Source organism: Cydia fagiglandana, chromosome 8 (assembly GCF_963556715.1).
Source record: "Cydia fagiglandana chromosome 8, ilCydFagi1.1, whole genome shotgun sequence".
Classification (NCBI taxonomy): domain Eukaryota; kingdom Metazoa; phylum Arthropoda; class Insecta; order Lepidoptera; family Tortricidae; genus Cydia; species Cydia fagiglandana.
The window spans coordinates 7,051,631-7,076,239 of NC_085939.1; the positions used below are offsets into that span (position 1 = coordinate 7,051,631).

Here is a 24,609-nt window from a genome sequence, read left to right on the forward strand (position 1 = left end):
CCTGTCATAAGAAAAAACAAAACATTTAGGCCCACTTGCCCCTTCCCACTAGGATGGTCCAATTGTACCTACTGGTAACCCTGGTAACTCCAGGTTTAATTTAACCTATTCACCCCGGGTTAGTGGTGGCGGATTAGTGAATTTCATTGTGATCATTTAATTCATTTATTTAAAACTATAGTCGGTATGCGTAAATCGTAGATTAGGTAGATATATTATTTATGTAGGTATATACTTACTGTATAGTACCTAGGGTCTATATAAATTTAGATCATAGTCGTCATCCAAAAATACTAAAAATCTACTAAATCTATCTACTTACTATAAACAAATAAAAAGTTTGACAAGCTCTTTTAAATACTTGAATGCTAAGCGTGAATGAGAAGTAAAATTTAAAGCAATCCTACGAGTGAGCGGGTGGGAAAACAATGTAGGTACCTATTCGATTTGAACAGCAATGAAGTCGAGTCGAGCCGGGCGGGAGAAACCTGCGTGCGGGCCTCACGGGCCCCGCCCCGTGCCCCGCTCCCCGCCGATCATATGTTCGGCGCGCCGGCGCGCAGCGACCGCTCACTGCGACTCGGGCACCCGCCGTCGTCGCAACGTCACGAGCTCTACGTACACGCCCGCGCAGGATCAGCTGTCGCGACTGATACGCTACGCACCGCACGGCGAAGCCCTGTAATAAGCCGCAGTGCGGTGTGCCATGGAGCTGCTTTGTGCGGAACGCGTGAGCCCGAGCACCGAGGGCGCAGCGGCGCCGGCGCCGGGCCCGCGGGCCGCCGTGCCGGACCCGGTGCTGCTGCGGCGCCGTGTGCTCGACAACCTGCTGCGCACGGAGGAGCGCTACGCTGTCACCACCAACTACTTCGGCACCGTGCAGACGGAGATCACGCCTCACATGCGTCGCCTCGTCGCCGAGTGGATGTTAGAGGTGAGCGCGACGACCATGCCGCACCCACACCCCGTTCGCCATCTTGTCGCGCTCGCCGGCCACGTGTGTTCCCAGAGGCGCCGGCGGCACCAGTGGCCCTCGTATGCTCTCGCCACTGTCTGCCCCCGGCCGCCGCCTCCAACCTTCGAACCCCCAAGCCCTCATCGACAGTCATGTGTTCTATTTCCAGCTGCAGCTCGGTGACATTATGGTAAAGATAGCACGTACACTTGCAACCTGCCCCGGCCAGTAAATTTAGTGACTTTGTTTACACGATCAGCTGATTATTGTTTTCGTAGCTGTGATAGAATCTTATTAGAATATCTTTGAATATATTTCGTCGTTACTATTCTACTTCGAATTTGTAGCGTTTTGGTTTTAATTTATCGTTATATGAATAGGTAGGAATAATTGCAGTCGGTAATTATGTGCGCGAGGGGCCCCGCGCGGCGCCGACATTCTATTTGAATAATCAGCTGATTTTGACACGCACGCACACAGCCGGACGCGCTTTTATCATTTACGCGCATTACATAGACACAATGCTATCTCGCGTACAATATAACCGCGAGACGGGTCAGTGGCCTCGAATGACGTGAATTTAAATTATTTTAGCCCTTAATGTTCATGCATCAGCGTGCAAGCTAATTACGAATTAAATGTTGTTATAAGCCCGTCACGGATTAGTTAAAAGAGCCAGTGGTAATTAAGTTGGAAGTGTAGTGTATGAGGCTCGGAGTCTGACGAGCATAAGCAACGAATCGTGTAGTTTGATGGGGAAGGCAGTCAGCTGTGAAGCGGCCACGACGGCCACGTGGTCGCGCGGCGCGACGTTGGCGATGACGTCACAGAGTGCGATGCGCTGCGCCGGCGCCGCCCGCGTCTTGTCCGCACAATAGGGTTGTCATGCTACATGTCATTTTAAATACCAACCTATTATTAAATCGATGTCTTCGTAAAAAAGCTTCTAATCATCCTATCTTTTTAGGCTGCCAGCGAAAACGAATATAATAGGTAGTAGGTACCTACTAGGACGTTATTATGTCAATTTACGTATGGATCAGACGTAAAATGTGGTCTATTACTATATACTACTTTAAAACATGAGAACATAATACAGAGGTCACTGGCCTTAGGTATCATGCCATACCTACCAACTTGCTCAAAAGTTTCGCATTGGCACTTGTACACACATCGGTTATCAAAACCGGTAGATCGGTACTTACTTACCTAGTTATCAAAATGGGAAATGTTTGTTTTAATTGCTTAAACCTAGGCATTATTTATTTCATCAGCATCACGTGGACTCGATTTCGATAAGTATGTTATTAAGTGGTGCATTCCAATCCCAACATAATTAACATTTTAAATATTTTAATTATGTTGGTATAAGGAAAACATTCTCACGTCTCTTTTGCAACACACATGTAGTTGAGCTTAATAGCCTAGATAGGAATCCTTGTGAGGCCTACCTATCGTCTCGGAAAGAAATTCAGTTTTGAACCCGTATTGCGTTGAAATAGAGTTTAAGGGTGACCAAAGTTAATTATTAATTGGAATAAGGCAAATGTATTTCCAAGAACGATGCCTCAAGAAGAATCAGCTGACGATCTCGAGCGTGGGACAGTCAGTCAGCTGTGACACGTATGTCTAACAACGTCTTGGTGTCATAGCACGTTACCGCCTTGCGTTCGTTTGTTCCTATTGGCCCGAGAACGCGCGCGAGTCGAGCTCTCCGATGAACCAATGTATCTTGACCCCGTCCCTGTAACATCACAACATCAAGTTTACTGATCTTATGTTTGTTCGTTCGAGTCTTTGACAGCGAGTACTTTGGTTAGCGGTTGAAATTTGAAATGTCAACTCCGGACGGGCGCCTCGCGTTACACCGTGCGAAACTATGCGAGCACGATCCCGGCTCTCATGACACTCGCTTCATTAAACGTTTGTCGTCCGCTTTCGCTTTCCTGCTTTTCATTTCACAATCCCAAGTCAATCTCTCCATAAAACCGATTCCCACCGCCCGAGTACACGCTACTTTCCTGTGGGAACTGACTGTAATTGAAATAAATACTTCTACAGTTATTAGATAATGATGTCTTATAAGATTCCGTTTTCTAATAAAACTTAATGTTATTCTGATAAGAATCTTAGAAGCCGCAAGGGGTTTACATTGAATCGTTGGTTTCATTCATCGTTAACACCGATAAGGAGAAGGTACCTACATGTATAATATATGTACATTGTAGGTGAAATGTTCATTTCGATTTTATCGCTACGCGTATTTCCATTTTAAATATAGGTTATCAGGAATTCCGTATGATAAACAAGGAGCTCGGGTGCGCTGTTACTTCCTTCTAATGAAGTCGTTCGGTAGCCTAGAAGTTGCTTACTTAATACCTATATTACTTCGTATTTTGGTATAGGTATACAGAGTGATCTAAAAATACGTTACTTACATATCTTTATAAAATGTAATTTAAATTAAAACTACGTACGTAAGTAGGATAAAGTTATTGTTAACGTGTCGTTCTAACAAATACTTTGTTTTCAGGTATGTGAAGACCAAGGATGCCAAGAGGAGGTGTTCCCCCTAGCGGTGTCGTACCTGGATCGCTTTCTGAGCATTTGCCCAGTGGGGAAGAGCCAAGTGCAACTCCTGGGGACGGCGTGTCTCCTGCTGGCGTCGAAGTTGCGCGAGCCCGGCTCGCGCTGCCTGCCCGCTGATCTGCTGGTCTTCTACACTGCCAACAGCATCACACTCGCCGATCTATGCGTGAGTTTTTTACATTTTTATCGGGTGATGGGTTTATGCCTTCATTGTCATAGGTATGACCACATCAAAATCTATGAATTTTGAGTGGAAAAATTGGTCAGTTCGCCGGTAACAAGAGTTTCTTAAAAGCCAGTTGAATTCGTGCGGGGACGCAGCGTTTTGGAGTCCAAAATTTGGACTTGCACTTTATTGATGCGCTTTTCTTGTACTTATCATTCATTACAATACTCATTCGATTTGCAGTTATTGAATACATAATGAAGTAATGAGAAGACAATTAACTTTCTTCTTCTGTGGAAACAGCTGATCTCGTTAGTCATACGGTGCCGCTTTTTGCCGTGCTCACGCGCGCTGATTTGCTCGGGCGAGGCAACTAGCACGAGACTTTCGTGTCGCTGCCGATGTTTTCTGAGCCATAAACCGTTCGAACATCCGCGAGAGATTGGAATACATATATGATTTCTGAACGTATCCATTTGGATAACAATTTATATTACCTACTTAGTCTAAAATTCTCACTTTACATGGACTATCGTCAGTCAATTCCCGATTATATTGTTTGCCAGCCATTACTTTCATTGTTTTTAGTTTCACAGGTTGTGACCTCCAAGATAGGATAAGACATGTCGATGACGTTGTTAAAATTGGCTACATTTTACACAATTACATATGTAATGTATGAACATAAACCGTTGAGTTGTGATTTGACATCTCATTTCATCAATTTTATTTTGATTGATTTATCTCCTCCTCCTAATAGGCACAACTTGGATAAGGCATATCATCTAAAATTAAGAAAATTAGATATAAACCTAGTTGTACCTAGTGCATAATTATTTCAGTCAGTCTCCGTAAAACAGTACTAAGGTTGACTGAAGTAGCATGACAAATATGAACGTTTCCGAGAAAATACGATGGAAAACAATTATGCACTACATCTTTATCTAAGGTTAATCATTAAACATAATTATAATTGTAACTGATTAACGTAGGTACTTACCTACTAGGTACTCTAGGTAGGTAGAGGAGATTTACTTGAGTTTACATGAATGCGAATGTTATTATAGGTATTCTTCGTAGGTATGTACGACTTTATAAAATAGTTCGAATGCGCTTGATGACACGGAGCTCTTTCTATTTCCGTTGCGGATATTTTCCCACTACTTACTCCCACGACGAGTCATTTTAGTCAGGAATAAACTTATAAGAATCTTACTATTACAGCGTATGCTAACAAGCAGGTAGATTACTATATGTATAGGTTCTAGGTAGGGTTTTTATCTGCACCTTAGATGTAGATCAAACCGTTAACTTGGCGTTAACACTCGATGCGCTCGATGTTCATTAAGTAAGGCGGTTTAAAATCGTTTAAAAAGTAGTCTCATTGTAATTGTTAAGTTTCGCGAAGTAAACAGACGAACACCGGTATTACATGAAACCGGTAAAGAGACATTAGAAGGTCAGACAGTGTTCAAGGCGTTTGCACTACACAGACATTGACGTACATACATGTAGGGAATTGGATATCGGGAGTAAAGCTGTCGTGATATTAATATAGTATATACGTAGGCTGGTACCCAGTTTTGTAGTAGGTATATCGAATTATGATCGCTCAGAACTCGAGCCAAAGCAAATAAAATGATGATTGAGGTTTGAGGTTCAACGTCAGTCGTCAACGACAACCAACACTACAATATTATTATAATAATATGGCGTCAGTATGAGGCTGATTAAAATATATCTGCCGTTTTAACTAGTTACAATTTTAACAGACAAGCGTTGTCTATTACGAGTAAATATACCTACATTGTTGTAGTGTTGTTACCCCCGCATTCTAAGGATGTTGCAATAAATCCGCAAGCAAATACCACATGTGGCATGTTTTTGTCAATGATTTTATAAGTAGGTATACAATTAGGTAGTTCAGTTTGCTTAATACATACGTTATGTGAGTAGGTATTCGACGCCGTTGCATTCTGCGCGCCACCCGCGGGGCCCCGCCGTCCCGTAGATAATGAGAGGCCTCCGTCATGCATGGCGACCCGTTTTACCTACAAGTGCACAAAGTGCATTCCACATGCAGCGCTCGAGACAATGACGGAAGCGTTACCGGGTTTACGGCATTCCTTGACGTGTGAATACTGAGATTAGACACAAACTTAACAGTTAAATGGACGTTTTGATGTTTTTAAGAACATAAAACTAGTTAACATTTTCACACGCATTTTTTCCATGTTAGGTCATTGTTTGAAGTTAAGTATTGTGAATGCAATGGATCGTTTTTTGTTCTATTAATTTAAGAGTAATCGATGAGGTAGGTACACTGAGAGGAAAGTACAACAAAAATACACTTAGAATTACAAAAAAAAACTTCATCCGGGGACAAGGAGAGTTAACTAATAGGAACAAATTGACTTTTGCAATTTCTATTAGTTCTTGCAATTTCTATTATCTGTTTGTTGAAATTATATTTGGGATTACTGAGCTGTTTGTAAAAATTAATAAACTTTACAGAAATAGTGAAACGTCCATAATTATTACTAAAACTTCATTTTTTCCCCCAGTACAGAACTGTTTTATAATTCCTGGTGATGATTTTTCTCTCAGTGTAGAAGAGGAATGGAGGCTGTATGTGGAAGCACATCGGGTCTCGAAATGCGGCATGGGGCTGGGTCGTTATTGCCGTCGATGAGCTCATCGCTTTCATCAGTTAGTACTTATTGTATTGTGCTACCTGGAGATAACACCTGTGTTTTTTGGCGCCTCTACACGATGAGCCATCATACTCGCCCACTCAGATGGGCCAGCGTGTAGTGTTTGATGCTGTTTTTCTTCCGCACATCAAAGGTATTGGACCAGCGATGGTGCCTACGCATCTAGACGTGGCCATCAGACGCAGCGCTGGGCCATCGTGAAGAGGAGTAATAACCATCGCATGGCCATCTCACTAGTCCACAGGTGGGTCATCGTGTAGAGGAGTCATTAGCGATATGATGCGTGCAGTGGCTGGGCCGAGGCGGACGGCGGCGAGCGGTGGGAAGGCAGGGCGCGGCGGACAGTGTCCCTGTTCTCGGAAGCCGAACGAGCCCCGCGTTTCAATCAGACCAATTACCTACAGACGAGGCACACCGCATATTTTTTCTCACGCCGCGACCGCCTTGACCTTGCCGAACGCCATATCGTTAAGCGCGAAATCTTGTATGTAATTTGATAGTTTTCTCCATTTAACATTCAACTAGTTTGATCATTTATAACTACCGATACTTAATCTACTTACTTTTAAGATACTTTTAACTTTTAATACTCCTTCTATAATTTAAATAATCACGATTATTTAGCAGTCGCGTTAGTGTGCACGTTGATGGGCTCTTAATATTAGCCCAATTAAAAAACGTACTTAATCATGATTAAGTCTCATGTTGAGACATGTCTCAACATTATGAACGCATTACGATTTCGTGATAATTTCATAACATTTTCCGTGTGCACGCCCTATCAACAAAGTTTAAACTTATGCGGCGATAAAAACATTTTTGCTAACATTGCGATAAATATAAGATAATATCGAAATGCAATGAAATTTTTGCAACGAAAAGTATTTATTAAACTTCTGTTATAAAGTATTTTAAGCCTTATACTATAGTTCAAGTTTAAATAAGGAACCAACTCGTAGCAGTCACGTAGCAGAGCTACGAAACTCGTAGACGTTCAGTCAGAACCGATTAAAAATTATCTACGATTTTTTTCTTAGTTCTGATTGTATGTTTACATGATGCTATAGTGCTAATAGGTAGGTAGGTATGTAATTTAGAGAGAGATTATACTAAACTGTTATTAAGATCTGATCCCAATCGTGACACATAAGTATTAGTCGGTGTCAACGTGACGCACTAAAATGAATATCACACATATTTTAATTTGTTTAAATGTCTTAACTTACCTAACCTAACCTGCTACCGTTTAAATAGAATCTAAAGTTTAGAGTGTATATCGTGCCGCCGCTATTTTTCTACTAGTCCCTGGCCCGGTCTGGCCTGCCTTGTCTTCAGGAGGCGTAACGGTACGGTACCGTCTCGCTAGTTGCTTAATAAACTAATGTTTACAACGACCCATCCGACTGTAACGAATATTAAACACCTGCTTTATTGCCGACGAGAAACCTACTTTGTAACACACTCAACTATGGAAATCAAAACCTTCCCCCATGCGCGGTTGTGTTGAATTATGTATCTGTAATACTTCTGTAATAAAAGAATTGCAAGTGATTTTAATCGCTTACAATAGGGAATATTAATAGGCAAAGCTCTGTGTAGGTGGCACCTGTGTGGCACATACAGCAAACAAACCACATTGACACATGGCCTACCGCGAAACAATAAAATCGAAATTTCGTTATCTAATCTCTCTATCACTCTTGCATATTCGAGCGATAAAGAGGCAGATAACTAAATTTCGATTTTCGCGTTTACCGGTAGGCCCTTGTTAACAAACTGCCTTGATGCATCAATGTCCCCACAATGCTTGTGTTGTCTGAGTACACCCACAACACAAGCTTATCAGCTTACCGTGGGACTTAGTCAATTTGTGTAAGAATGTCCTATAATATTTATTTATTTATTTAATGTCATATTTTATTGCCTGTGAAAACTTGTCCAAAAACAGTTTAAGGCACAGTATGTATAAGTTAGTCTATGAATTTAATGAGTCGGTAGTACTGCACTCTGGCGGCAGAACATTGCAGTAATATCCCCTGTTCTCTTTAACATAGTACATATAACCAATGCGATTGTGGAAAAGGCAGCGAATCCGGTTGTTCGAGACCAAACGAAAGGTAAGCAAAAAGGGTGCATACTTCGGCACTCGACGCTCTCGACCCTGTGCTGCCCACTGGCCAGCCCGCCCCACGCAGGGCCCGCTGGCCAGTTCAGTTCAGTTCAAATATATTTATTTCTCTAAGATTACAAATCAGAAATCACTTATGCGAAAAACAAAGTTTTAATAATAACATAAATTACAGGTACTAATCCATAAACGAGCATAACATTTTTTTATAAAAATGGATGTCGGTATTTTTCCATTACAATTTGAACCGTAAACTCTAACCGTCCGTTACTGTTTATGGTTCAAATTGTAATGGTCAATTGCATTAACGTTTCGGCCAACACTGCCACTGGCCACCGATGTCTTACAATAAAACAACCGCATCAGCACTTATAATGATTAAAGCGCAACTTTACGACCTTAACCAGAGCCTGTCAAAACAATGAATTTAATAAACTTCTCGCTTGGAATATTCTTATGGCGAGATAATATACGTCTAATTACAGTGTCTCATACTATATACGAGTATGAATTCCGTGCTACTAGGTCTACCGTCAGCGTCAAACACTAGAACAGCGGTCGGCAACCTTTTAGCAGCCAAGGCAGGGGTGCGAAACTCCTGTCTTCTGCCAAACTCGGCTCAGCATTGCTCCGAGCAATTATTAGGGTTGACACAAACTGACGTCCCTTTGCATGAACGACAACAGTTAAGACAATGGCTTGAAATTAGACAACCCTAAATAGCCGAAAGGGATAGTGCCATAGAGGGACAGCATGATTTGACCCTGAACCGCTGTCAAACTTCGGGTTTGTAGGAAGTTTCCTTTCTGTACGGCAGTTCTATTATTTATTCTGTGCTACTAGGTCTACCGTCAAACACTAGAGCAGGCCCGCAGACGTTATCGGCGTCAAGTTCCAGTTCCGTAGAAATCCGTGCCACGGCGTCCCTTTTATCTTTCTCGGTCGATTCTGATAAACTAAGGTGTTTGTATGGGACCTACTCCTTGCAATATCGAATTTACAACAACGGCACGATAGGAACCTACAATGAATGCTTACAGTGAAATCGGTAAGAAACTATTGATAAAGAAAAAGCGTTTGAATATGTATGTGCCTAGTGCTTGTACTTGCCTTTACTAACGATGCGTGAACTCAAATGCGGGGAGAAATTAAGCTCGCGGCTTGACTTCAAGTAAACTGACTCAACTGTTTGCAGATCTCACGCAAGAACGCCTTTACCGTTTAAACAAAGCTTTAACTTAACTGCAACTATAACAATATCAACATATTATTGAATCTCCTCTGTCTTATGTAAACGTATAGTTTTCGCATGTTCCATTGGCTTATTGTTTCCCACGAGTACCGAATTGGCTCGCTCGGAGGGCGAGGGAGGCAGGATTGTAACCAGTCGCATTCCATTCGGCGGCCTTCTTGTCTGAGCCTGCGCCCGCGCGCCGTCGCGCCGCTATCTCATCTCGGGCCCTCATGCCTCATGGTAAACATACCCATGTAATAATGTATTGGTATTCTATAAATCTAAGGCCAGTATTGGCGGGGTACTATAGTGCCCTCAGATTTCATAGCAAGTAAATTCATTTCAAACTCTCATAACTTTTCTGAACAGTCGTAACATTACATACTATACTAATACTATAGGTTACTAAACCTCTTGATTCATAATGCCAGCGTAAAATCCGTTTGGTGAAATAATATGTTCACTTGGATATGTAACGAAACTAAATACAATATAAAATGTTGATTTAATTGCAGCTACAAACAGGTTAAAAACGGCAACTAGGTATTCTTACTTGTACTTATACTTACTACCTGTTAAATTGGCCTTTTACTGCTCTTTTGTATAAGTAATTGAACAATTCGATGCTAAATATGTTCAACGGTAATAAAATTGCTTCGATACCAGTCTGACAAGTCAGACATGCGGGCAGCGACCCTGAGGGTAGGAAAAATGAAAATTTTGTGGTAAAGGTAGTTGCAGTGTCGGCAGTGCATTCAGAGATATTTAGGGGCACAGATTATACCTATGTATTACCATCAGGGTTAAGCCGCTCATGCCTTTATAACATATTAGCAACGTTTGAAAGCCATCCTTGCAAAGCAAGGAGCAGGAATTCGCTGATGTTTGATCTTTACGTAAGTTCTAATTCGGAGTGCATGTCACGTTTTACTCACTACCGTGGCAACTTTAATATGCAGCACATAGAACTGAACTCTCGATTGATATCGTTATTCACCGTGTTAAATTTTCCTTCTATATTCACCAAAGCGACATAAATTGACTACTTTGCCACGGTGCCTGGTAGTGGCCTATTCGGAAAATTCCGTAGTTTAGTCTCAAGAGTCACGCGACACCGAGCTCATTGTTCAAATCAAGCTCGCTGCCACACCGTTGGATGAAATTGGATAAAGCATGGGAACCGAGCGAGGAATTTCACAGTGACCATCAAAAAGGGCGTATGTGCTATGAAAATTGGAATAAATATGGGACTTTTCGATTTGCCGCTGAGGGATTAAGTGGACCGTCGGTAAGGGCTGTTTGCATAGCTTGCTTTATTGGCTGTAACGTTCTCACAAGTACTCGCGCCTTCACGCTTCTCCCGCCTGCACTACATCTTCTAATGAACACCCGTCAGGGCTCGCGCGTTTACGACCCGGCATTCCATCAACTCTGGTTTGCCCTAAACGTATGGCAATATCAGAATTCGATGTTTAATTACTTACGAAGATTTATTTACGATCCGCAGAGCTGCTGTTGCGAACGGCTTTGCATTCTTCAATAACAATATATGTAAATACTAGCGTAGAAGACTTACTAGCGAGTAGACGTACCTATAGAGCGCCCCGGTCTGCGGTGAATGCTTTATGGGCACATTGTTCCGAAAACTTTATCTGGCCCGACGAGAGGCTCAATTTTTCCATTTCGTGGTCGACCCGCATATCGGCCATGGGCTCAACCGCCACTCCAAAAAATAGACTTAGTCCAGCAACAAAGAAACAATACTTAAAGACAACCATTTTATGCGAAATCTTTAGCGATTTTCGTTTACAACCGTAGACAAGACGAACATACAATGTAGTTAGTTCTTTACTGACAAACATTCTCATTTCGAATTCCTGTGATGAAACTCATTCATTCACAAATCTCTCTATTTAAGATCTAATAAGGCCTATGCCGTAGCCCATGATAAACGACTCACGACTCTAAAGCGAGAGGCAGTCGACCCGTAATGCTCTGCGAGTGGAACGCTGTCGAGTGCCGCAGCGCCGACCCCGTCGATTGAGTTAAGTAAACATCGAGTATTATCTGTCAACGGACATGCATCGCTTACATGTATGCGTGTATGTGTAAACGAAATAATCAAGTTATTCATAACTTGAACCATTCAGATAACGCAGCTAGGGGTATCACTAGTTGTGAAGTTTATTATTAATTAAATTAATCTAGGTCAGGTTAACTAGGAGATATTACATTTGAACTAGAGAAAGAATTAAAGTTTGTGTTTCGTACACAGAAAACAACCCCGTTTTCTGTGGTTTTGTACAATCATTGGTTTCATCATCGAATGCACATCGTAGTTCTGTAGAATGCGACCAACTTATTATTTTTGTCAAAGTGACTTACACCCTAACTCAGTTTGCATTGGTCGCTTTCTGCATTGATAAAAAAATTTAGTTGGTCGTTTTCTGCATAACTACGGTCTAAGTCGAATAATAGGTATAAAATAACTATTAGGTTTAGAAGGAAGTAAGATTAAGTGTACGTACTTATTAGATGGGACATATGTAACATAACAAAGCAGCTATTCTACCTACAGCTCGTTCCGGGAAGCCGAGCGAACTCGCCGTGTTTACGATTATACGACGGATGTGGCAGGAATGCCATTTTATTGTTTGAACAGCCACCGCTTTCGGCTTTTTAAGGGTTTTATTACTCTTTATTTTAAAATACTTACCAAACTTAACAAAGATTCGGGTTTGAATGCTTTGAAACAGTTCAATCGATTCATATTGCAGTTTGTTATTTACTATGGCCAGATTATTATGAGAGAAGTTTTTTTCCTAGAACACCATGATACTAAGTGTAGCGCCTTCCTCCAAGAAGATGTTTGAAAGGACACCTTATATATCGGAATCGTATCTTTGTCGACAGAGTTGGGAGTTGCTCGTGCTGTCAAAGCTCAAATGGGACGTAGCTGGAGTGACGGCACATGACTTCCTGCCGCTGCTGCTGTCGCGACTGCCGCTGCGGGGGCTCGTCAACACCAACATGGTGCACCGGCACGCTCAAACCTTCATTGCGCTTGCTGCCAGAGGTGAGGTTCACTCCTATGATTAACGGATACTATCCACTTCACAATTCCATATGTCCAGCAACTAGTAACATGACTCATCGCAATCAAATGATACCACTTGGACTCGTGGTTATGCCGCACGGAATAGAAATTCGACCCGGACGTCCACGCCTAATTATTGGCATTCGGAAGGTTTTGTTTGGAGGCAGACGGTAATTAGCATCGCGCGAGATACCACGTCACGACGTCGCGCCTCTTAGCCTTTGCCGACACTTAGCGTCACATGTCACTGAACTTATGAGAATTTTGTACTAGTAGGTATCAAATTGAACTCAATATTAAATTAACGTACAACAAGCGTTTGAAAGTTGATTTAACATGTCATTATGATGAATTGCAATAGTTCATTTCTGCCATTAACACAGAATGCTGGGGAGAAACTGTATCACGATAACGTGCTCAAGAGTTTCTAACGTAAAACTAAATGAGGAAGAGGAGTCGTGAAGCCCATACTTGATTCTAGTGGAAGTAATTATGGTTTAGTAGATGTAGGAGTTGTAGGGGTTGTTTGTTTGGTGGGGCGCTGAGGCGGGAGACAGCCGGTGTGTGTGGCTCGCGAGTGTGGTGCGCCGGCGCCTCCCACGCCGCTCGCCAGAGCGCATTCCAGCACGCCTCGGGCTCCCCTCCCGCCCCCACCTGCCCCCTCGGCCCTCATGGGATCATATGTTTTTGTGCAACGGTTTTTGTTGTTCGCCGCCGACGTTGTGTTGTTTTTGTTCAAAAAGTTCACGCTCCAGCTCTTTTATTTTACTACCTCATCTCGGGTATCATCTCTCGGACGTTCTTTTCTTTCTACTTATAGAACAAAACTCATACTCTTTGCTCAAAACGATTAAACATTTCTCTGTGCGGTAAGGGCAATATTCCGTTTACAGAATGATTGCCATAATAAAGTTTCCCGTGGGCGACTCCAGTTGCGGTATGACATTTATGAACGAGGGCCGAGGTGAGGAATTTATTTTATAAATTATAATGTCACACCAGTTTTATTATTATGAGAGTGCATCAGTGCATCTCGAACAATACAGCTACCCTCGAGCGGCCTGCCATAATCGAGCGCATAGTTCGCGGCGTTGCACAGGCGCGGGCGGCCGAGAGAGCCCGCATTATGTATCATTATTTGAATGGCACAATTTACTCTGGAATCATAACTCGTCTGGATATTAAATTTGTAATGGGTTATTTTAAAGACCGTACCTACACTCCAACGTGGCGGCGACGAAAGCTTGTTTTATTTTAAGTTAGGATTAGGTACCTGCCTAATTATACTTTTTGGTTCGTCGTTGGATTGCTATAGGGAAATCGTATTTAAGGCGGATCAATTAAATCTGTAAGGTGTGATGGTGGACGTTATCTACGGGCGGGTCGCACGGCGCGCCGGGCCGGGGGCCCGCGCGGGTGCTGTTCCGGCGAGCGCGGGCACGGTCACTAGGCAGCGACGCCGGCGTCGCCCGCGCCGCGCCGCGCCGCGCGCCGTGGCCTCGGCAGAGCGTTCACCTCGCGAATAGTCGAGCGCGAGCCCGCACCTCTTCTATCGCCACATCCATTCCATGTTCAAGGGCAAAGCGACGATTATGTCACCACTGATGGCTCGTCTCGAGCCACTTGCGGTTTCTTGCCGTGTTCATACTATTTTCTGGGAATATTAAAGTTTGAAATAAATGATCGACGTGAATGCTGGAAGTTAAAAATGAATATTAGGTATACTTCGGCGAGCAGTTGAGTCCAAACATAAGCATTCGTGTGCTACCATCGCGCGTCGCCAAAATACAAATTGTATAAAGCTCATAATACCTAATAGTCATAATATGTATATGAAACTTCCTCGGGACTTCCTCTACGATGCAAGGCTAATGCGCTGCGGCACCACTAATAAGGAAGATACGACGTACGATCGGGGCATCCGCCACGTGTGGGTTCCGGCCGTCCGGTCTGACGCGATGCAATAACCATACCATACCATACTAGGGTACGCAGAATCTAAGCGGGATAATAGTTAAGTTAGTGTGTTTAGTGTGCTGCGAGGGTCAACTCATAGGTAATGATAAGAGGCAGAAATGTGAGCGATTTGGTCTCGTTGTACGCGGGCCATGCTGAAAGTTTCTGGATTCTGATACATGAGACGACTTATTAGTGTTCCGTACAAAACTTTGTTTACGGAACACTTATGGGATCACTTCGGTCTTGCAAATCAGTTAAATACGTTTTTCTCAGAGACCGTTTGACATAGATACCTAAAATTTGGAACAGTTATAGCAATTACCACCACTCATATTGTAAATAAGTCAAAACTGCTTATTTCTTATTAAAGGGGGAAATTTAGGGGGTTGAGAGGGGTAGGCTGAAACTTTTTTCATTTGTAAGAATCGTGTGGGGTACCATTAGAAAGCTTGCAAAAAATTGAGTCGATGGACTGATTTTGACTTCATTTTAGACTGCAATAGTTTCGTCAAAAAATGCATTTAAAGTTGCAAGTTTTCATACAAAAATTTTCACCTCTGTCCTGGCGATTTTCGCGAAAACTATAGCTAACAGGCAGCTGACCAGTCAATACCCAACTTAAAGAAGCATGGAGACGGCGGGAAAATTATCAGCTTAACTTTATCATTATTAGTTTTTCAACTGCAGCTTGACCTTTGGTTGCTTAGGGCTAGCTAACTGATGCTTACACTGGTCAATTCATATTAGGCGAGAAACATCCTTAGTTAAAACTTTGGCATTGAAATTTATGACTTATGTCTTTGACACAAAGTTTAATTCTGCTTGCTTATTTTTGTGGGATATTTAATTTTATCTCAATAGCCTACTATAAGTATGAGAGAGATCTACAAAATACGACCTTATTATATTGCAAATAAGTTTAAATTTCGAACGGGCTTTCCAACCAATGGACTAGGCATCTCAAAAATTGAAAAATTCAAATTAAGAATTCCGTTCTTGACTGTCGTTTTTTTTTTTTCCACAATAGGACACATAGAGTTAGTAAGGCGTATAGAGATAATAAAGTCATTTAATATTTATGAACAGCTTTGGCCTCATGTATAGATTTTATTGAGAGTATCTATCTATTGATTCATCGAAACAATATACACAATATTCATTTTCATTAAGTACCATTACATTTCTGTATTAATTGTATAATTATAATATCTATTAATTATATTCAGTACTTATGTATATTTTTGAACGGATCTGTGAGCAACAAGATTCAGGGCTATAACCGCGAAAATAGAAGTTCGCAAATTGCGAGCATTTTTCTGTCACTCTAATTACGCCTTCATTGGAGTAAAAGAGAAAGATCCCCGCAAATTGCGAATTTCGGTTTTCGCGGGAGCCCCTCAGTCCTGTTACGAGAAAATAATTTTGGAAGACATTAATTATTATTATTAGCATATAGAGCATATAGAGCACAATACTAACAATAGTTTATAAGTCATAGTCGTAAGTACTAACAAAAATGATCTCAGTTGGTCCCTAAATAAATGATAATTAAATTAAATTAAATTAATAGCATATGACAGTTAAATATCACAGTTTTTAGAAACAAAGGTAAAATTTACGAAATATTTAAAGTAAGCCGATCTTAAGCAGTGGTGGCCGAGTGGATATGACGTCTGACTTTCAATCCGGAGGTCGCGGGTTCAAATCCTGGCTCGTACCAATGAGTTTTTCGGAACTTATGTACGAAATATCATTTGATATTTACCACTAGCTTTTCGGTGAAGGAAAACATCGTGAGGAAACCTGCATACATCTGCGAAGAAATTCAATGGTGTATGGGAAGTCCCCAATCCGCATTGGGCTAGCGTGGGGACTATAGCCCAAGCCCTCTCGCGCATGAGAGGAGGCCTGTGCTCAGCAGTGGGACGTACGTATATAGGCTGAAATGATGATGATGATGAAGCCGATCTTGTTTTTTAGCAGTTCTAAATAATATTAAAGTTTATATATATGGCATAGAACTAGAAACAAAATCAAATAAAAAAAAATAATGAGTTCTAAATTCAAATTGTAGGAGTATACATTTAAGGTATTATAGGCCAAGCGCGCAGCACGATTTTAATTTTTGCGACACGATTTTAGAATCGCGCTGTAATATATCGCAGAAAATTCACTGCGCGCACTGCGATGAAAAAGTCGACGATTTGTTCATTCTCAACATGCATTTCGTACCAGTCTGTGTCTTTAATTTGCGATTGTATGACTTTGAGCATTTATAACACAAAGGTGATCCCCGTCTATTTCCATAATTAAATGGTCAACATCTAGCGTCTCATTTCGAGACTCCATTGGAGATGCAGGTGCCGAGATGTTGGGGTTTGGAGAGCGAAATGCCGACTGAGGTCCGGCCGGGGTGCGATTTTATTATCATAGTGCGCGCGGGGCCATACAACTCCGCATGCTGCAATTCACTTTGCGACAATCGCGTCGCGAACAATCGCGGAAAAATGTGACAAATCACAATTTTAAAATCGCTGCGATTTTTTTGTCGCATATGCGCGCACTAACATATAAACACATACGTTGCATTTCTGCGACAAAATTATCGCAGGACAAAAAATCGTGGTGCGCGCTTGGCCTTACTCTATATTATTATAATACATCAAGCATTCGCGAGCTGCTCGACTTCGGTATTCAAACACAAAGCAATAGTACAAGAATCTAACTAAATGCAAAGGCCGAAGGAGCGATTCGAAGATCCGAAGCGTCCGACAGATGCGCGCCTCCCGTAACTTTTCCAAGTATTTTTAAGTACAAGTGTCTAAGTCGCAAGATCCAAAGGCTGAAGTCGCATTGGGCCGAAAGCCCGAAGCATTCAGGAGGTCAGTTCTAAACACAGGTAATTAATACAAGTGTCTAAATGCGAAGGCCGGAGGCCGAGCTCCGCGTAGGGCCGAAGGCCCGAAGCCTGCAAGATGTCAGTGGTTAAACACAGAACTGACAGCCTGGACGCTTCGGGCCTTCGGCCCTACGCGGAGCTCGGCCTTCGGCCTTCGCATTTAGATACTTATACTAGGTATTGTTCTGTGTTTAAGTACTAACATCCTGGACGCTTCGGGCCTTCGGCCCTACGCGGAGCTCGGCCTTCGGCTTTCGCATTTAGACACTTGTACTATTGTTCTGTGTTAAAGCATGGCCTGGCCTGGTAGCACGGTCACATTTTTATCGCTTGTCACCATGCCTGTCACATTCTAACGAGTATGTAAGTGCAAAAGTGACGGGCATAGTGATAGAAGATAAAAAGGAAACCATGCTGCGCCCGCTGGACGCTTCGGGCCTTCGGGCTACGCGGAGGTCGGCCTTTGGCCTACACATTTAGACACTTGTACTATTGCTCTGTACTAAAGCGATGACATTTTGCTAAAGCTCGGCCTTCGGCCTTCGCACTTAGACACTTTGTACTATTGTTCTGTGTATGTAGTTGAATACGGTATCCTAAAAACAGGCAAACAACCGCTGTAAAATGTAACGATGCGAGCGGTACGGCTACCATCAGTTTGGCATTGACATAAACGCTACCGTGGGCGTGAACGTAATTTACTTTCTATGCATCTCGCTCGTACTGACATATTAGTGCGAAAGAGATATACCTATAGGAAGTAAATTACGTTCACGATATCGTTTATGTCAATGCCAAACTGATGGTTGCCGTACGGAACACTAAATGCTTCGAGCTATCTCGGGCTTGGCCAAATTATTTTTTCTAAGTGGCCAGTCCAGGAATTTTCTGTATGACCAAGTCGTAACCGGTCGCCGTGCCGGCCGCCGGCGCGGGCGCAGGCGAGGCGGTAGGGCTGTCGCTGTTTGATTAACATCAGATTATGCAAATGCCTCGAGTGAGCGGTCGCTCTCGTTGTTTCATCTTTTTTCGCTCGGTTTCTGCCTCCCTTTATCTCGGGAATGCCGCCATGCAAATTAAAAAAAATGAAAATAAATCTTTTAAATGAGCTGAAAGAGTGTTCGATATCCCTACGGTCGGAATAATGGAGTCTACTTAATGATGAATGGGGCCCTTGAAGGTTCGCTTATTGTGAGCGTCCTCGAGCTTTGGCCATTTGTGGTTCCAAGCGGCTTTCAATGCTGATCTTGTGAGGCGTGGGAACGGGTTCATTTAAATTAGGCTTATTCTCACCCACATAGATAACACGGATGCAGAGAGGGTAGATGTTTCTAAGACTCAATATCTTGATGATACGAGCCACAATATACTATTATGCCCTCACCGGGGTCAGATTTACTTACAACTTGAATGCGAATAAAAATGTTTCTCATCATTACTGCCTGGCAGTCTCTAAGGCAGTAAGTAGGTATACTAAAAGGATAAGGATTTATTTTAGCAGTCAAGTTTGTTTGGAATTGGATTGTTCTTTGTATTTTCCTGCAGATCGCATGTAACAGTCAATAGTAGGTAGGTATACCTACGTTCTTATAACTTATAAGCAACAATTTAACTACCTATTTCGGTAGTGTAGATCATTACTCGTACTGGCTTTAAATAGATATGACGTTGCAAATGCGATGCTAAGTTTAATGTGCCTTTAACGTGCAAAGACTTACGAATAAGTAGGTAGTCATGGTTCAATCGGTTTACCTAACTATTCACTGGCTAACCCGTACAATATTTTGTTTAATCAGCCGCTGGGTGTCTGATAAAAGTGATATAAGTATTCGCACACCGTGACACTTGTCGTAGATATCAAGTCTGTATTATTCGACATACATGTGATCACTGGAGCACATCGGCATAGAGAAACAAGGTATAAATTATAAAAGCTTGGCCGGTAAATGCCGACATGTACTTAGACCAAACTTTAATTAGATCGCATTACGTAAGGAACATTAAACCGGTGGCCAGTTTTATTTGCATTTCACGTCAATTATCACACCGCCGCTCCATAATACTCGAGACGTCCAGACCTAAAATGGCTGAGGAGTATATACGTATAATGGTTTCGCCAAAGTATGTCCGTGAGAAATATTCGAGTGAATCGGTCTCGGGCGAGGCTGTGGAATGTGGCCGGGGGCGGGTGCCGGCTCCTTTGAGTCCTCCGAGAGGGACCGACGACCGCGCGAGGGAGAAAGCGCCATTTCTTCACCGGATGTATAACCCACGCGCCTTTCATCGAGGCTTCAACTTTCAGGGAGCTAATTAAAGAGATGATATGAGGCGATCATGATTTTAGAGGCTCATTACATACCTAGTACCTTTAATCTTTGGTGACATTCCAATTAGGTACATTAATGTGAATAACTACGACGTTTTGTACTCCAGAATATCGCTGAAGTGCTTACCATAGGAATATGAACAGGAATAACTTTAATCTCATACAGGAAAATGTTCGTATCCGGAACAAACATACGGACATATCGAACACAATTCGGTACCTATATCGCCATCCAATACCGTCAAAGCTAGGTATGCAATCGTTTCAGCTGAAAATTATAAAATGTATGATGAAGTTGGTATGATTATTTTAGTTTGTAGGTACATTACATACTTATAATAAGCCTCTTGATACCCAGCATTTGTTTTGTTTTTGAATTTGGAAACCTTAGTTTCTTACTCAGTAAAAGTTCAGAATACATTTATATTGTGAAATATAACCTGCAATAGTAAACATGCTAAATATCGAATCCAGACAACGTTCGGTATATCGGCTCTCTTAGTAGTAGCCATCTGAATGTGTCGTGCAACGAGCTGTATACCCTCCCTACACTTTTTTTTACCGAGTATGTAGAAATACAATGATGTTTTTTTTATTGTTCCAGATTACGAGTTCATGTTGTACTCGGCGAGCACGCTGGCGGCGTGCAGCATCGCCGCGGCGCTGCGCGGGCTCAGCCTGGACGGACATCTGGCGCGCCTGCACGACCTCACGGGCATCGACTTGGTAAGTTACCATGGTCACATATGCCTTCTGGTTATTGTGTCTCATATACATATTTAAAACATTCCCCTTTTTATAAACACTACCTATATCAGACATTGGCTCACTCCGCGATTTCGTCGCTTTGCAACAGGTAGCTAAAAGTACATTCGTTCCACACCAATTTTGGTGGCTAGCTAGCCAAAAGCCGCGCGTGGCGCTGTCGCCACCTAGCGGCCATATCTGTCCAGTGCCGTTTATCAAAAGCTTGTAACTTGTAATACAAGTGGAAGTCCCTTTCTAACAAAAGCTGTCAGAAAGGGCACTGATAGTAACAGACGCGTTTTGTTAGAGAGTGAGTCTCCTGTACCTAGTACTATTATTTATTCTGTGCCTATATAGAGTTTAGAGCTCCCAAGGACCCGCCAGCCAAACATACGAATAACGGATCAGACCAGTCTAACCAAATCTCTCATTGCAGGACTGCCTACACACATGCCTCGAACAAATAGAGGACATGGTGCAGCACATGATAGAAGAACGGCCGGTCTCGGCCCCAAACGGGCAGAGCAGGGAGGCGGCGGGGTGGACCCCCCCGCCCTCCCAGGACAAGGCGCATAGCAACGCCGCCACTCCCACCGACGTCAGAGACGTTCACTTCTAACCCCGTAATGATAATCATACAGTTCGCTTAAAAGGTGCAAGTACGAAAATACTTTAAACTAAACCTATAGTTATTAGGGTGCATAGTGATCGAGGACTGATACCAAGACTGACAAGCACATGTCTACACGTAGGCACGCGCCTACTTACTATAAGTATAGTACATGTATAGAGTAAGTTTAAGATAAGTGTGCCCTGCGAGCTACTCGTCGGCCTCCTAGCTTCGCCGGGCGTGAGGCGCAGCACTCAGTGAGTTTACTTTATAAACGCATCTTCCAATTTTAGTAAATATTGTTCTTGAAATTACAATCTACCTCTTATTATTTAAGACAAAAGTTTCAGTTTCGTCTGGCCGTAAGCTGTAATAACATTTAAAGCACGGTACACGCTGACTACATTTTCATGCTGTTTGCATGGGACCAAAGCATCATTTTGTTTTAAAAATGATCAGATATATGTAGCATAGAATGACTGTTATGTTTAATCATAATAGTATAGTCCATATTCGAAGGGTTGATTACGATGAGAACAGTATCCACATTAAGCGAATTCCGTAAAGTTGATAAACCTGTTATGTATCGCGATATCCGTCAAATTCTACTTATATCGGGGGAAGGCAATAAAATACGCTTTTATATTTTGTAAAAACTAATGTTACGTTCATTAATTTTATCATATTTATATACTATAGGCACTACATATAAACAAATTCATAGGTCGGTAGTAGTTGATTTGAAGGGTACCGTGTGCTGCGGACTTGTATGCTGCCCTGGTAAGCCAAAGAGCGCTATCTCAAAAGAAAATTCATTGCTAACTTAATACTTTAGTTTCTATTACTGAGAATTTCATTTTCAAAATCATTTGTTTTTGAAATAGCGCTATTCGGCTTATGAGGGCAGTATTATGGACGTCTCGAGGGAGGAGACGCGCGCACGCGCACGCTAGGGCTGTATTTTTGTTTCCGCTCTCTCAAAGATTCTCTTAAAGACTAATTCTCTATGTAAGCAAATAAAATCTTGTTCCTCTTGTAAGAATAACAGTGATGTTTAGCTTTTAATTAGGTACGCCGCGGTAAGGCATCAACAACTGTAGGTTTAATTTTAACATTTAATGTGATAGTGTCGAAAGATGATTGAACTTCATATCATAGTCACTTCAAGTCATAATATGTAAACTTAGAGGTACTATTTGTTGGATAAATTAAGAAAATAGATAAAAAATGTGATTTATTAAAATATCCTTGATAGAAATTTGTAATTTAGGTACCTAGATTAGGTGTGTAATAGGTAGCACATATTAATGTTTGTTACGTTCCTATATTAGCAACTGTCAAAAGTCCTATGTAATGTTATGCATGCAATAGTCGAATTCCACCATTATGTACTTAATATTTCATTACCAAAACTACAATAAGTCTAATCCAAGCCCACATTACTATTATTTCATAATTGTGATATTACCTACCTTGTTATTGACATTAATATTAAGTTTTTAAGGTTTCCGGTTCGTATTCTATTTCGGGTTCTGAAAAATAGCTACCCACCCACCTAGTTGTATATAATTGATATATGTTCCTGCATTGGACCCGTTCGCTAACTTGACTTAAATGTTGAAAATAACTTTTTCACATTTTGTGGCCTCAACGTAATTATTATGCCTACAAAAATAATGTTAAGTTTAGGTACATATTGCTTGAATATGATTACACTTAGCATTTAAATATCCAAGTAAGCGAACGGAAGATTAAAGTATCAAAGAAAAAATTGTAAAATTTCCCTATTGTAATGTATACAGCTTAGACTGTGACGAATGGAATTCAACTTAGGTCATTTATATGTTCCTAATGGATTTGCAATCACCAAATGTCCGAAAATTCCATTTCCAAGATACGAACTTTGCACCGTAGTAAAGAAAAAAGTGCTCAGTAGATTTACATAGATTAAGTGAACAATCAGTCCAGTGTCTTCCATGATATTACTGAAGAATCAGACAACAGGCTGTCCACGACCTGAAAGCGATGCAAGTCTGTTTCTTCACTATATAGATTATATATAGATACAGCGGTAAATAGATTAGGCCATTTATTAATGTAGATATTTTATAGTTATGTAAATAAGTAGATTGTTTCTATAAAATTATGCTGTAAGCATGTGGTGCCATAGTAACACTCCTAAAAAGTATTGTATGTATAAAATAATTAGCACTAATAATTCTATTACCTACTTATAAAATGTACCGGCAATGTCCGCGTTCCGTTATATTCAATACGCACTTTAGAATTCAATTTATTTTCTATAGAAAGTATTTCAGTTGACATGAATGAAAGTATACATTTTATTATTTAGTTTATATCGTGTATATAAACAAAGTTATGTGGGAAAATAATACGCATTACATAGATAGTCTTAATGAATGCTTGGGGCTTTGGGCTAGCTTCAAATATTTTAAGAAATGTTAGTACATTGACATGAAATGTAAGAGGAAAATATACTTTTCCTGATTTTTATTTAAGAGTGTAAGTTCCAAATAAGTTATGTTTTGTATTTGTATGATGTATGGAATCATACAATAGACGAATAATCGTAATCTTAAAGATATGGCAAATGAGCGCCGAAGCAGTGATTGTAAATGAGTGTACCTAGGTAGTTTATATTGTCTGAACGTTCTGACAAGGTACCTATACTGAACTGTAAATAAAAAACAATAAATATATATAAAAATAATTTGCGTTTTTTTAGTTCAAATTTTCTTAGAGATACCCCATATACATAATTATATGGCTGCTGCTCGACGCAACCCCGGCGCAACTGAGCAGCAACACCGTTTTTCTGCTGCTGTGGGGTCTCTCAATGAGTGCCTAATATAAATGTATAGGGTCAAGCCTCCCAAAGGCATATAAAATGCCTTTTCCACTTAAACGAAATTTAAATTACAGTTGATATGACAGCTAAAATAAATAAAAACAACTGACAATGAGATTGAAACCCACAGATTATAGGTTAGAACTGCGACCCTAGAAAAAAGTCTTGTGTTAGATAAATCGTAATATACCTATAGTCGCACCAATAAAAGTCTGCAGCGGATTTGATAGCCCACGCAGTGTAAGTGTCATTTATACGTCATAATTTCATAGAAGTTTGACGTTTAAAATGACACTTGCACTGCGAGGGCTATCAA

At 41.4% G+C, this 24,609-nt stretch overlaps 1 protein-coding gene and 1 long non-coding RNA gene across 2 annotated transcripts in view; one reads left to right on the forward strand and one right to left on the reverse strand.

Annotated features, from left to right (window-relative positions):
• The first annotated feature begins 421 nt into the window (after positions 1-421).
• Positions 422-23,918, forward strand: LOC134666614 (G1/S-specific cyclin-D3). The gene is made up of 5 exons (XM_063523832.1): positions 422-934; positions 3,489-3,710; positions 12,700-12,862; positions 20,672-20,793; positions 21,251-23,918. The coding sequence occupies exons 1-5, from the start codon at positions 707-709 to the stop codon at positions 21,431-21,433; spliced, it is 918 nt and encodes a 305-aa protein (XP_063379902.1). The 5' UTR covers positions 422-706; the 3' UTR covers positions 21,434-23,918.
• LOC134666619 (uncharacterized) overlaps positions 18,063-24,609 on the reverse strand; it is a 205,770-nt gene continuing 199,223 nt past the window's right edge. The window contains exon 3 of the long non-coding RNA XR_010098528.1: positions 18,063-18,164. This is a non-coding gene — a long non-coding RNA (uncharacterized LOC134666619). The remainder of the gene's footprint in view (positions 18,165-24,609) is intronic.